At 55.1% G+C, this 15,000-nt stretch overlaps 1 protein-coding gene across 2 annotated transcripts in view; it reads left to right on the top strand.

Moving 5' to 3' along the window:
* LOC139240587 (caM kinase-like vesicle-associated protein) overlaps nucleotides 1–15,000 on the top strand; it is a 33,472-nt gene that overhangs the window by 12,217 nt on the left and 6,255 nt on the right. For both annotated transcript variants that reach the window (XM_070869132.1, XM_070869133.1), the window contains exons 3-8: nucleotides 1–109; nucleotides 3,480–3,554; nucleotides 4,690–4,828; nucleotides 9,197–9,317; nucleotides 12,608–12,683; nucleotides 14,173–14,309. The exon at nucleotides 1–109 is cut by the window's left edge and continues 23 nt beyond it. In XM_070869132.1, coding sequence (XP_070725233.1) covers nucleotides 1–109; nucleotides 3,480–3,554; nucleotides 4,690–4,828; nucleotides 9,197–9,317; nucleotides 12,608–12,683; nucleotides 14,173–14,309 — 657 coding nt within the window. The remainder of the gene's footprint in view (nucleotides 110–3,479; nucleotides 3,555–4,689; nucleotides 4,829–9,196; nucleotides 9,318–12,607; nucleotides 12,684–14,172; nucleotides 14,310–15,000) is intronic.

The raw sequence follows: 15,000 nt of genomic DNA, 5'->3' as shown, positions 1-15,000 counted from the left end.
TGGCCCGGGAGCGACTGTCAGACAAGTTGTTCTCCTGCAAGAAATTCCAGAAGAAGGACGGACGGAATGTGCGGCGAGCGGCCAAGAACGAGATCTTCATCTTGAAGATGTGAGTGTGGTCGGAGGGAAGCTTTACTCTGTATCTAACCCCGTGCTGTACCTGTCCTGGGAGTGTTTGATGGGACAGTGTAGAGGGAGCTTTACTCTGTATCTAACCCCGTGCTGTACCTGCCCTGGGAGTGTTTGATGGGACAGTGTCGAGGGAGCTTTACTCTGTATCTAACCCCCTGTACCTGCCCTGGGAGTGTTTGATGGGACAGTGTAGAGGGAGCTTTACTCTGTATCTAACACGTGCTGTACCTGCCCTGGGAGTGTTTGATGGGACAGTGTAGAGGGAGCTTTACTCTGTATCTAACCCCCTGTACCTGCCCTGGGAGTGTTTGATGGGACAGTGTAGAGGGAGCTTTACTCTGTATCTAACACGTGCTGTACCTGCCCTGGGAGTGTTTGATGGGACAGTGTAGAGGGAGCTTTACTCTGTATCTAACCCCCTGTACCTGCCCTGGGAGTGTTTGATGGGACAGTGTAGAGGGAGCTTTGCTCTGTATCTAACCCCCTGTACCTGCCCTGGGAGTGTTTGATGGGACAGTGTAGAGGGAGCTTTACTCTGTATCTAACCCCCTGTACCTGCCCTGGGAGTGTTTGATGGGACAGTGTAGAGGGAGCTTTACTCTGTATCTAACCCCCTGTACCTGCCCTGGGAGTGTTTGATGGGACAGTGTAGAGGGAGCTTTACTCTGTATCTAACACGTGCTGTACCTGCCCTGGGAGTGTTTGATGGGACAGTGTAGAGGGAGCTTTACTCTGTATCTAACCCCCTGTACCTGCCCTGGGAGTGTTTGATGGGACAGTGTAGAGGGAGCTTTACTCTGTATCTAACCCCCTGTACCTGCCCTGGGAGTGTTTGATGGGACAGTGTAGAGGGAGCTTTACTCTGTATCTAACCCCCTGTACCTGCCCTGGGAGTGTTTGATGGGACAGTGTAGAGGGAGCTTTACTCTGTATCTAACCCTGTGCTGTACCTGCCCTGGGAGTGTTTGATGGGACAGTGTAGAGGGAGCTTTACTCTGTATCTAACCCTGTGCTGTACCTGCCCTGGGAGTGTTTGATGGGACAGTGTAGAGGGAGCTTTACTCTGTATCTAACCCCGTGCTGTACCTGCCCTGGGAGTGTTTGATGGGACAGTGTAGAGGGAGCTTTACTCTGTATCTAACCCCCTGTACCTGCCCTGGGAGTGTTTGATGGGACAGTGTAGAGGGAGCTTTACTCTGCATCTAACCCCCTGTACCTGCCCTGGGAGTGTTTGATGGGACAGTGTAGAGGGAGCTTTACTCTGCATCTAACCCCCTGTACCTGCCCTGGGAGTGTTTGATGGGACAGTGTAGAGGGAGCTTTACTCTGTATCTAACCCCCTGTACCTGCCCTGGGAGTGTTTGATGGGATAGTGTAGAGGGAGCTTTACTCTGTATCTAACCCCCTGTACCTGCCCTGGGAGTGTTTGATGGGACAGTGTAGAGTGAGCTTTACTCTGTATCTAACCCCGTGCTGTACCTGCCCTGGGAGTGTTTGATGGGACAGTGTAGAGGGAGCTTTACTCTGTATCTAACCCCGTGCTGTACCCGCCCTTGAGAGTGTTTGTTATAGAAACATAGAAACATAGAAAATAGGTGCAGGAGTAGGCCATTCAGCTCTTCTAGTCTGCACCGCCATTCAATGAGTTCATGGCTGAACATGAAACTTCAGTACCCCATTCCTGCTTTCTCGCCATACCCCTTGATCCCCCGAGTAGTAAGGACTTCATCTAACTCCCTTTTGAATATATTTAGTGAATTGGCCTCAACTACTCTCTGTGGTAGAGAATTCCACAGGTTCACCACTCTCTGGGTGAAGAAGTTTCTCCTCATCTCGGTCCTAAATGGCTTACCCCTTATCCTCAGACTGCGACCCCTGGTTCTGGACTTCCCCAACATTGGGAACATTCTTCCTGCATCTAACCTGTCTAAACCCGTCAGAATTTTAAACGTTTCAATGAGATCCCCTCTCATTCTTCTGAACTCCAGTGAATACAAGCCCAGTTGATCCAGTCTTTCTTGATAGGTCAGTCCCACCATCCCGGGAATCAGTCTGGTGAATCTTCGCTGCACTCCCTCAATAGCAAGAATGTCCTTCCTCAGGTTAGGAGACTAAAACTGTACACAATATTCCAGGTGTGGCCTCACCAAGGCCCTGTACAACTGTAGCAACATCTCCCTGCTCCTATACTCAAATCCTCTCGCTATGAAGGCCAACATGCCATTTTCTTTCTTAACCACCTGCTGTACCTGCATGCCAACCTTCAATGACTGATGTACCATGACACCCAGGTCTCGTTGCACCTTCCCTATTCCTAATCTGTCACCATTCAGATAATAGTCTGTCTCTCTGTTTTTACCACCAAAGTCGATAACCTCACATTTATCCACATTATACTTCATCTGCCATGCATTTGCCCACTCACCTAACCTATCCAAGTCACTCTGCAGCCTCATAGCATCCTCCTCGCAGCTCACACTGCCACCCAACTTAGTGTCATCCGCAAATTTGGAGATACTACATTTAATCCCCTCGTCTAAATCATTAATGTACAATGTAAACAGCTGGGGCCCCAGCACAGAACCTTGCGGTACCCCACTAGTCACTGCCTGCCATTCTGAAAAGTACCCATTTACTCCTACTCTTTGCTTCCTGTCTGACAACCAGTTCTCAATCCATGTCAGCACATACCCCCAATCCCATGTGCTTTAACTTTGCACATTAATCTCTTGTGTGGGACCTTGTCGAAAGCCTTCTGAAAGTCCAAATATACCACATCAACTGGTTCTCCCTTGTCCACTCTACTGGAAACATCCTCAAAAAATTCCAGAAGATTTGTCAAGCATGATTTCCCTTTCACAAATCCATGCTGACTTGGACCTATCATGTCACCATTTTCGAATTGGTGGGACAGTGCAGAGGGAGCTTTACTCTGTATCTAACCCCGTGCTGTACCTGCTCTGGGAGTGTGTGATGGGACAGTGTAGAGGGAGCTTTACTCTGTATCTAACCCCCTGTACCTGCCCTGGGAGTGTTTGATGGGACAGTGTAGAGGGAGCTTTACTCTGTATCTAACCCCCTGTACCTGCCCTGGGAGTGTTTGATGGGACAGTGTAGAGGGAGCTTTACTCTGTATCTAACCCCCTGTACCTGCCCTGGGAGTGTTTGATGGGACAGTGTAGAGGGAGCTTGACTCTGTAACTGCGATTGAGGACAGGACGGACCTCTGCTGCGATTCCCCCCACAGTCAAATAGCCTCATTGCTGGTCAGTGAAGGATGGGAGAGGGGAGGTGGGGAGGCAGGTTATTAAATGAACGATTCCTGAATCTGCTCCGCTTCACTCCAGGGTCAATCACCCCAACATCCTGCAACTCATCGACACCTTCGAGACACGAGAGGAGTACTTCATCATTCAGGAACTGTGAGTTTCCCCGCTGGTGGGGGTGTGGGGGTTATCGAGGTGTTTCCATGGTGACCCGGGCGACCGGGGGTGGGGTAGGGGACCGAAGCCCACCTGGGGTTCCTGCTCCTGTTCTCCGCCCGGCGATCCCCTGTGGGGGACACTGGCTTCCAGCTCAGCTGCGATTCCCCACACAGTCGAATAGCAGCCGCAGAAACGCGCAACCACACACGGTTGACCTCCCTCACCTGGTCCTCACTGGGCATTCAACTCCTCCAGAACCCTGTTGCCTGTGTCCCATTGCCCCTGCATTAACTCTCCACACACAACACCCCCAACATCCATTTCACCCCCCACCCTCGAACCCACAAATATTTCACCACCCCGTCTTCGCCGAACTCTCTGATCTCCCAGCTCCTCCCCCATCCCCTCCCCTCCCTCCTCTCCGTCCCTACCACTCCCCTCCCCCCCTCACTCCTCGTCCCCTCCTCACCTCCCTTCATCCTCTCCCCTGCCCTCTTCCCCTACACTCCTCGCCCCTCCTCCCCTACCTCCCTCGCTCCTCGCCCCCTCCCTCCCCTCCCCTCCCCTCCCTCCCTTACACTCCTCGCCCCCTCCCACCTCCCTCGCTCCTCGCCCCCTCCAACCCTTGCTGCTCCCCCTCTCCTCCCTCTAGACCTCTCCATCTCCCGCTCCTCCCCTCCACACCTCATGTCCCCCTCCACTGCATCACCTCCTCCTCAGAAACAGGAGTCGGCCATTCGGCCCCTCGAGCCCGCTCCCGCCATTCAATAAGATCGCGGCTGATCCGATCTTGGGCTCAGCTCCACTTCCCCGCCCGCTCCTTCACTCCCTTATCGCTCAAAAATCTGTCTATCTCCCCCTTAAATATATTCAATGACCCAGCCCTCCACAGCTCTCCGGGGCAGAGAATTCCACAGATTCACCAGAAGAAATTCCTCCGTCCTAAATGGGCGGCCCCTTATTCTGAGACTATGTGCCCCCCTAGTTCTAGATTCCCCCCACGAGGGGGAAACATCCTCTCTGCATCTCCCCTGACGAGCTTCCCCTTCGCCCCTCCGTCCGCCCCAACTCTCCTCGCTCCCCCTTCCCGACCCCTTTCTCTGACTCACCTTTGCCCCTTGACCTCCTGCAGGGCGACAGGTGGCGACCTGTTCGATTGGATCCTTGATCAGGGGTCGTATACCGAGAGGGACGCAAGCAACGTCATCCGACAGCTTCTAGAGACGGTATCCTACCTGCACTCCCTACGCATCGTACACCGGAACATCAAGGTAACGTCCCCTCTCCCTCGGGGAGGTCCCTGGACACTGACTGGTGTCTCTCAGTCCCTCTCCCTCAGGGAGATATCTGTACACTGACTGGTGTCTCTCAGTCCCTCTCCCTCAGGGAGATATCTGTACACTGACTGGTGTCTCTCAGTCCCCTCTCCCTCAGGGAGATATCTGTACACTGACTGGTGTCGCTCAGTCCCTCTCTCCCTCAGGGAGATATCTGTACACTGACTGGTGTCTCTCAGTCCCAGCTCCCTCAGGGAGATATTTGTACACTGACTGGTGTCTCTCAGTCCCCTCTCCCTCAGGGAGATATCTGTACACTGACTGGTGTCTCTCAGTCCCAGCTCCCTCAGGGAGATATTTGTACACTGACTGGTGTCTCTCAGTCCCCTCTCCCTCAGGGAGATATCTGTACACTGATTGGTGTCTCTCAGTCCCCTCTCCCTCAGGGAGATATCTGTACACTGACTGGTGTCTCTCAGTTCCAGCTCCCTCAGGGAGATATCTGTACTCTGACTTGTGTCTCTCAGTCCCTCTCCCTCAGGGAGATATCTGTACACTGACTGGTGTCTCTCAGTCCCCCTCCCTTAGGGAGATATCTGTACACTGACTGGTGTCTCTCAGTCCCTCTCCCTCAGGGAGATATCTGTACACTGATTGGTGTCTCTCAGTCCCTCTCCCTCAGGGAGATATCTGTACACTGACTGGTGTCTCTCAGTCCCTCTCCCTCAGGGAGATATCTGTACACTGACTGGTGTCTTCAGCCCCCTCTCCCTCAGGGAGATATCTGTACACTGACTGGTGTCTCTCAGTCCCAGCTCCCTCAGGGAGATATTTGTACACTGACTGGTGTCTCTCAGTCCCCTCTCCCTCAGGGAGATATCTGTACACTGACTGGTGTCTCTCAGTCCCAGCTCCCTCAGGGAGATATTTGTACACTGACTGGTGTCTCTCAGTCCCCTCTCCCTCAGGGAGATATCTGTACACTGATTGGTGTCTCTCAGTCCCCTCTCCCTCAGGGAGATATCTGTACACTGACTGGTGTCTCTCAGTTCCAGCTCCCTCAGGGAGATATCTGTACTCTGACTTGTGTCTCTCAGTCCCTCTCCCTCAGGGAGATATCTGTACACTGACTGGTGTCTCTCAGTCCCTCTCCCTTAGGGAGATATCTGTACACTGACTGGTGTCTCTCAGTCCCTCTCCCTCAGGGAGATATCTGTACACTGATTGGTGTCTCTCAGTCCCTCTCCCTCAGGGAGATATCTGTACACTGACTGGTGTCTCTCAGTCCCTCTCCCTCAGGGAGATATCTGTACACTGACTGGTGTCTCTCAGTCCCCTCTCCCTCAGGGAGATATCTGTACACTGACTGGTGTCTCTCAGTCCCCTCTCCCTCAGGGAGATATCTGTACACTGACTGGTGTCTCTCAGTCCCCTCTCCCTCAGGGAGATATCTGTACACTGACTGGTGTCTCTCAGTCCCTCTCCCTCAGGGAGATATCTGTACACTGACTGGTGTCTCTCAGTCCCCTCTCCCTCAGGGAGATATCTGTACACTGACTGGTGTCTCTCAGTCCCCTCTCCCTCAGGGAGATATCTGTACACTGACTGGTGTCTCTCAGTCCCCTCTCCCTCAGGGAGATATCTGTACACTGACTGGTATCTCTCAGTCCCCTCGCCCTCAGGGAGATATCTGTACACTGACTGGTGTCTCTCAGTCCCTCTCCCTCAGGGAGATATCTGTACACTGACTGGTGTCTCTCAGTCCCCTCTCCCTCAGGGAGATATCTGTACACTGACTGGTATCTCTCAGTCCCTCTCCCTCAGGGAGATATCTGTACACTGACTGGTGTCTCTCAGTCCCCTCTCCCTCAGGGAGATATCTGGACACTGACTGGTGTCTCTCAGTCCCTCTCCCTCAGGGAGATATCTGTACACTGACTGGTGTCTCTCAGTCCCCTCTCCCTCAGGGAGATATCTGTACACTGACTGGTATCTCTCAGTCCCTCTCCCTCAGGGAGATATCTGTACACTGACTGGTGTCTCTCAGTCCCTCTCCCTCGGGGAGATATCTGTACACTGACTGGTGTCTCTCAGTCCCCTCTCCCTCAGGGAGATATCTGTACACTGACTGGTGTCTCTCAGTCCCTCCCCCTCAGGGAGATATCTGTACACTGACTGATGTCTCTCAGTCCCTCTCCCTCAGGGAGATATCTGTACACTGACTGGTGTCGCTCAGTCCCTCTCTCCCTCAGGGAGATATCTGTACACTGACTGGTGTCTCTCAGTCCCAGCTCCCTCAGGGAGATATTTGTGCACAGACTGGTGTCTCTCAGTCCCCTCTCCCTCAGGGAGATATCTGTACACTGACTGGTGTCTCTCAGTCCCCTCTCCCTCAGGGAGATATCTGTACACTGACTGGTGTCTCTCAGTCCCCTCTCCCTCAGGGAGATATCTGTACACTGACTGGTGTCTCTCAGTCCCTCTCCCTCAGGGAGATATCTGTACACTGACTGGTGTCTCTCAGTTCCCTCTCCCTCAGGGAGATATCTGTACACTGACTGGTGTCTCTCAGTCCCTCTCCCTCAGGGAGATATCTGTACACTGACTGGTGTCTCTCAGTCCCCTCTCCCTCAGGGAGATATCTGTACACTGACTGGTGTCTCTCAGTCCCCTCTCCCTCAGGGAGATATCTGTACACTGACTGGTGTCTCTCAGTCCCCTCTCCCTCAGGGAGATATCTGTACACTGACTGGTGTCTCTCAGTCCCCCTCCCTCAGGGAGATATCTGTACACTGACTGGTGTCTCTCAGTCCCTCTCCCTCAGGGAGATATCTGTACACTGACTGGTGTCTCTCAGTCCCTCTCCCTCAGGGAGATATCTGTACACTGACTGGTGTCTCTCAGTCCCTCTCCCTCAGGGAGATATCTGTACACTGACTGGTGTCTCTCAGTCCCTCTCCCTCAGGGAGATATCTGTACACTGACTGGTGTCTCTCAGTCCCCTCTCCCTCAGGGAGATATCTGTACACTGACTGGTGTCTCTCAGTCCCCTCTCCCTCAGGGAGATATCTGTACACTGACTGGTATCTCTCAGTCCCTCTCCCTCAGGGAGATATCTGTACACTGACTGGTGTCTCTCAGTTCCCTCTCCCTCAGGGAGATATCTGTACACTGACTGGTGTCTCTCAGTCCCTCTCCCTCAGGGAGATATCTGTACACTGACTGGTGTCTCTCAGTCCCCTCTCCCTCAGGGAGATATCTGTACACTGACTGGTGTCTCTCAGTCCCCTCTCCCTCAGGGAGATATCTGTACACTGACTGGTGTCTCTCAGTCCCTCTCCCTCAGGGAGATATCTGTACACTGACTGGTGTCTCTCAGTCCCCTCTCCCTCAGGGAGATATCTGTACACTGACTGGTGTCTCTCAGTCCCCTCTCCCTCAGGGAGATATCTGTACACTGACTGGTATCTCTCAGTCCCCTCTCCCTCAGGGAGATATCTGTACACTGACTGGTGTCTCTCAGTCCCTCTCCCTCAGGGAGATATCTGTACACTGACTGGTGTCTCTCAGTCCCCTCTCCCTCAGGGAGATATCTGTACACTGACTGGTATCTCTCAGTCCCTCTCCCTCAGGGAGATATCTGTACACTGACTGGTGTCTCTCAGTCCCTCTCCCTCGGGGAGATATCTGTACACTGACTGGTGTCTCTCAGTCCCCTCTCCCTCAGGGAGATATCTGTACACTGACTGGTGTCTCTCAGTCCCTCCCCCTCAGGGAGATATCTGTACACTGACTGGTGCCTCTCAGTCCCTCTCCCTCAGGGAGATATCTGTACACTGACTGGTGTCTCTCAGTTCCCTCTCCCTCAGGGAGATATCTGTACACTGACTGGTGTCTCTCTGTCCCTCTCCCTCAGGGAGATATCTGTACACTGACTGGTGTCTCTCAGTCCCCTCTCCCTCAGGGAGATATCTGTACACTGACTGGTGTCTGTCCGTCCCCTCTCCCTCAGGGAGATATCTGTACACTGACTGGTGTCTCTCAGTCCCCTCTCCCTCAGGGAGATATCTGTACACTGACTGGTGTCTCTCAGTCCCTCTCCCTCAGGGAGATATCTGTACCCTGACTGGTGTCTGTCAGTCCCCTCTCCCTCAGGGAGATATCTGTACACTGACTGGTGTCTCTCAGTCCCTCTCCCTCAGGGAGATATCTGTACACTGACTGGTGTCTCTCAATCCCCCTCCCTTAGGGAGATATCTGTACACTGACTGGTGTCTCTCAATCCCTGCCTCACAGGGAGATATCGGGAGGGTGTTATTAATTGACAATGTCCTCTCTCTCTCTCTATCTTTTGCCTTCCAGTTGGAGAATTTGATGTATTTCAGCGAGCGGAACCCTTCGAAGGTGGTGATTGGGGACTTCCACCTATCACGGCTGGAGAGCGGGCCCATTTCTGAACCGTGCGGCACCCCAGAATACCTGGGTAGGCCCAGCAACTCAACCCTTGCCCTCTGATCGCCACAGGTCGCCCAGCTCCCTCTCGTACGGTGTCAAACTGCCTGCTCCCCGCTATTATTCATTCTCGGGGCATCGCTGGCAAGGCCGGCATTTATAGCCTCATCGCTAATCGCCGCTCGATAAACACAGAAACATCGAAAATAGGTGCAGGAGCAGGCCATTCGGCCCTTCGAGCCTGCACCACCATTCAATATGATCATGGCTGATCATTCCCTCAGTACCCCATTCCTGCTTTCTCTCCATACCCCTTGATCCCTTTAGCCGTAAGGGCCACATCTAACTCCCTTTTGAATATATCTAACGAACTGGCCCCAACAACTCTCTGTGGTAGAGAATTCCACAGGTTCACCACTCTCTGGGTGAAGAAGTTTCTCCTCATCTCGGTGCTAAATAGCTTACCCCTTATCCTTAGACTGTGACCCCTGGTTCTGGACTTCCCCAACATTGGGAACATTCTTCCTGCATCTAACCTGTCCAGTCCCGTCAGAATTTTATATGTTTCTGTGAGATCCCCTCTCATTCTTCTAAATTCCAGTGAATATAAGCCCAGTCGATCCAGTCTTTCTTCATTGGTCAGTCCTGCCATCCCGGGAATCAGTCTGGTGAACCTTTGCTGCACTCCCTCAATAGCAAGAACGTCCTTCCTCAGATTAGGAGACCAAAACTGAACACAATATTCCAGGTGAGGCCTCACCAAGGCCCTGTACAACTGCAGTAAGACCTCCCTGCTCCTATACTCAAATCCTCTCGCTATGAAGGCCAACATGCCATTTGCCTTCTTCACCGCCTGCTGTACCTGCATGCCAACTTTCAATGACTGATGTACCATGACACCCAGGTCTCGTTGCACCTCCCCTTTTCCTAATCTGTCGCCATTCAGATAATATTCTGCATTTGTGTTTTTGCCCCCAAAGTGGATAACCTCACATTTATCCACATTATACTGCATCTGCCATGCATTTGCCCACTCACCTAACCTGTCCAAGTCACCCTGCAGCCTCTTAGCATCCTCCTCACAGCTCACACCGCCACCCAGCTTAGTGTCATCTGCAAACTTGGAGATATTACATTCAATTCCTTCGTCTAAATCATGAATGTATATTGTAAATAGCTCGACACCATCCGGGACAAAGCAGCCCCGCTCGATGGGCCACGCTCCCCACCACCTCCAACACTCACTCCCTCCACCACCTCCAACACTCACTCCCTCCACCACCTCCAACACTCACTCCCTCCACCACCTCCAACACTCACTCCCTCCACCACCTCCAACACTCACTCCCTCCACCACCTCCAACACTCACTCCCTCCACCACCTCCAACACTCACTCCCTCCACCACCTCCAACACTCACTCCCTCCACCGCCTCCAACACTCACTCCCTCCACCGCCTCCAACACTCACTCCCTCCACCGCCTCCAACACTCACTCCCTCCACCACCTCCAACACTCACTCCCTCCACCACCTCCAACACTCACACCCTCCACCGCCTCCAACACTCACTCCCTCCACCACCTCCAACACTCACTCCCTCCACCACCTCCAACACTCACTCCCTCCACCACCTCCAACACTCACTCCCTCCACCACCTCCAACACTCACTCCCTCCACCACCTCCAACACTCACTCCCTCCACCGCCTCCAACACTCACACCCTCCACCGCCTCCAACACTCACTCCCTCCACCACCTCCAACACTCACTCCCTCCACCACCGGCGCACCGTGGCTGCAGTGTGCACCGTCCACAAGATGCACCGCGGCAACTCGCCAAGGCTTCTTCGGCAACACCTCCCGAACCCGCGACCTCTACCCGCCTCGAAGGACAAGGGCAGCAGGTCCATGGGAACACCACCCCCTCCACGTTCCCCTCCCAGTCACACACACCATCCCTCGACTTGGGAATATATCGGCCGTTCCTCCATCGTCGCTGGGTCCCAATCCTGGAACTCCCTCCCTAACAGCACTGTGGGAGCACCTTCACCACACGGACTGCAGCGGTTCAAGAAGGGGGCTCACCACCACCTTCTCGAGGGGCGATTAGGGGGATGGGCAATAAATGCCGGCCTTGGCCAGCGACGGCCACGTCCCACATCCCAGGAAATAGCATGCGGAGGAAAGAAACACCCAGCCTCCCTCCCCGGCCCAAGCCCTGCCCTGAATACGGCCGATCTCAGACTGGGCGGGGCAGAAATTGGCCACAATCGGCCTCGTTAGGCCCCTGGAGTTGGGGGAGGGGGTTGAAATCAGACCCCGGGGGGGGGGGCGAGGGGGCATTGCCCCTGATCACCGGCAAGCGTCCGCTGCCGCGGATTGTGCGCGGGCATCGAGCGAGGGGACAGGAACGTGCTCGGGTGTGGTGCCCCCCCAGGTCAAAGTGCCGATCGACGCGGCGCTTTCTCTCGCGCGCGAAAGACGGGCCCCTTCGACTGCGGGGGCAGAGGTCGGCCTCTGGGTGTTAGCCACACCCACACCCCCCCATCCCCCGTCACTCAGCGGGAGTAAATAGCCCCAACCCTGGTTCAAATCGCTAACTTTCACTCTGTCATAAGAAATAGGAGCAGGAGTCGGCCATTCGGCCCCTCGAGCCCGCTCCGCCATTTAATACGACCGTGGCTGATCCGATCATGGACTCAGCTCCACTTCCCTGCCCGCCCCCTTATCGGTTAAGAAACTGTCTATCTCTGTCTTAAATATATTCAATGTCCCGGCTTCCACAGCTCTCTGAGGCAGCGAATTCCACAGATTTACAACCCTCTGAGAGAAGAAATTCCTCCTCATCTCAGTTTTAAATGGGCGGCCCCTTATTCTAAGATTATCCCCCCTAGTTCTAGTCTCCCCCATCAGTGGGAACATCCTCTCTGCATCCACCTTGTCGAGCCCCCTCATAATCTTATACGTTTCGATAAGATCACCTCTCATTCTTCTGAATTCCAATGAGTAGAGGCCCAACCTCCTCAACCTTTCCTCATAAGTCAACCCCCTCATCCCCGGAATCAACCGAGTGAACCTTCTCTGAACTGCCTCCAAAGCAAGTATATCCTTCCGTAAATACGGAGACCAGAACTGCACGCAGTACTCCAGGTGTGGCCTCACCAATACCCTGTGTAACTGGAGCAGGACTTCCCTGCTTTTATACTCCATCCCCTTTGCAATAAAGGCCAAGATACCATTGGCCTTCCTGATCACCTGCTGTACCTGCATACTAACTTTCACTCTTGTCTCCTTCTCTCCTTTCCGCGTCTCTCTCCCCAGCTCCCGAAGTGGTAGCCCGCCACCGATACGGACAGCCCGTGGACTGCTGGGCCGTGGGAGTCATCATGTTCATCCTGTGAGTACGCAACGGGAACCAGGGTGTGAGCCACACACGCCCCACGGCCCTCCCTACCAACCCCGCTCCTTCCCCTCCCTCCACTGCAGGACCCAGGACCCTCTCCACCCCCCTGCCGGCGGGATATTCAACTGCAGAGGCGGCGCGGGAGAGACCAATCAAGTCCTCACCCCCCCCCCCCACCCCTGTCGTCCCCGGACCCTGTCCCCTACACGCGCAGCTCTGCACCCTGCACAGGGTCACAGGACTCCGAGCGGGGAGTAAGGAAGCCTAGAGGGGTCTCCTACCCTTCCCCCCCCCCCCAACCCTCCCCTCAAAGCCAACGGTAGCGAGGGCAGATGTACCCACGCTAGACCAGGGCGTGAGACGGTGTCGTAAGGGGCAGGGTTAGAGTTTGAACTGATGTCGCAAAAGTATGCATTTGCATTTATATAGCCACTTCCCCCACTTCCGACGTCCCAACGCGCCTCACAGCCAGTGAAGTACTATCGGAGTGCGCTCACTGTTGCAATGTGGGAAACGCCAATTTGCGCACAGCAAGCTCCCACACACAGCGATGTGATAATGACCCGGATCGTCTGTTTTAGTGATGTTGGTCGAGGGATAAATATTGGCCCCAGGACACCGGGGAGAACTCCCCCTGCTCTTCTTCCAATAGTGGCCCCGGGATCTTTTACATCCACCCGAGAGGGCAGACGGGGCCTCGGTTTAACGTCTCATCCAAAATACCGCCCCTCCGACAGTGCGGCGCTCCCTCAGTACCGCCCCTCCGACACTGCGGGGCTCCCTCAGTACCGCCCCTCCGACAGTGCGGCGCTATCTCAGTACCGCCCCTCCGACAGTGCGGCACTCCCTCACTACCGCCCCTCCGACAGTGCGGTGCTCCCTCAGTACCGCCCCTCCGACAGTGTGGCACTCCCTCAGTACCGCCCCTCCGACAGTGCGGTGCTCCCTCAGTACTGCCCCTCCGATAGTGCGGCACTCCCTCACTACCGCCCCTCCGACAGTGCGGTGCTCCCTCAGTACCGCCCCTCCGACAGTGCGGCGCTCCCTCAGTACTGCCCCTCCGACAGTGCGGCGCTCCCTCAGTACCGCCCCTCCGACAGTGCGGCACTCCCTCAGTACCGCCCCTCCGACAGTGCGGGGCTCCCTCAGTACCGCCCCTCCGACAGTGCGGTGCTCCCTCAGTACCGCCCCTCCGACAGTGCGGCACTCCCTCACTACCGCCCCTCCGACAGTGCGGCGCTCCCTCACTACCGCCGCTCCGACAGTGCGGCGCTCCCTCAGTACTGCCCCTCCGACAGTGCGGCGCTCCCTCAGTACCGCCCCTCCGACAGTGCGGCGCTCCCTCAGTATCTCCCCTCCGGTGGTACCGAGCCGAGGTGGTTGGGTGCGGGGAATGCCGGGCTGGGGTCGTGGGGGTACGAGGCAGGGTAGGGGCCGGACGGAGTGGCGATGTACTAAGAGCCCCTCCCTGCTGCTGTTACAGGCTCTCGGGGAACCCACCGTTTTACGATGAGTCCGATGAGGAGGAAAATGACAACCACAACCGCACGATATTCCGCAAGATCCTGGCCGGGGACTTTGAGTTCGACGCCCCCTACTGGAAGGACATCTCGGGGGCAGGTGAGGCGGGGGCGGGTCAGGGGAGGGGGCACCAGGGGGCCTTTGAGGCACCGAGCGTTCCCAATCTCGGCTTGGCGAGGGAGGAGGGGACTGTTCCTGGAGGAGGGGCCTGTTCCTTGAGGGAGGGGCCTGTTCAATTGGGGTGGGGCCTATTCTGGGGGAGGGACCTATTCATTGGGGCGAGGCATCTGTCTGGAGGCGGGGTCTGTCCATTGGGCGGGTCCAACAAATTGAGGGGGTGGGACTCGTCTTTGGGAGTGTGGCCGAGTCATTGGGGAGTGGCCAAAGTCTGGAGGAGGGGTCTATTTATTGAGGCGGGGCCAATGTCTAGAGGAGGAGCCTTTTCATTGGGGGGGGCCAAATAATTTGGGAGAGGCTGATGCATTGGGAGGAGGGGTCTCATTGGGGAGGGGCCTCATTGGGAGGCGGGGCCTATTTATTGGGAGGCGGCCACATTATTAGGAGGAAGGGTTTTTCATTGGGAGGAGGGATCTATTCATTGGGGAGGGGCCTCATCATGGGGGAGGGGCCTATTTATTGGGAGGAGGGTCTATTCATTGGGGAGGGGCCTCATCATTGTGGGAGGGGTCTAGTCATTGGGGAGGGACCTATTCATTGAGAGGATGGGTATATTTATTGGGAGGAGGGGCCTATTCATTGGGGAGGGGCCTATTCCTTGGGAGGCGGGGTC

This window comes from Pristiophorus japonicus, chromosome 32 (assembly GCF_044704955.1).
Source record: "Pristiophorus japonicus isolate sPriJap1 chromosome 32, sPriJap1.hap1, whole genome shotgun sequence".
NCBI lineage: Eukaryota > Metazoa > Chordata > Chondrichthyes > Pristiophoridae > Pristiophorus > Pristiophorus japonicus.
This window is presented reverse-complemented; position numbering and strand designations above follow the sequence as displayed.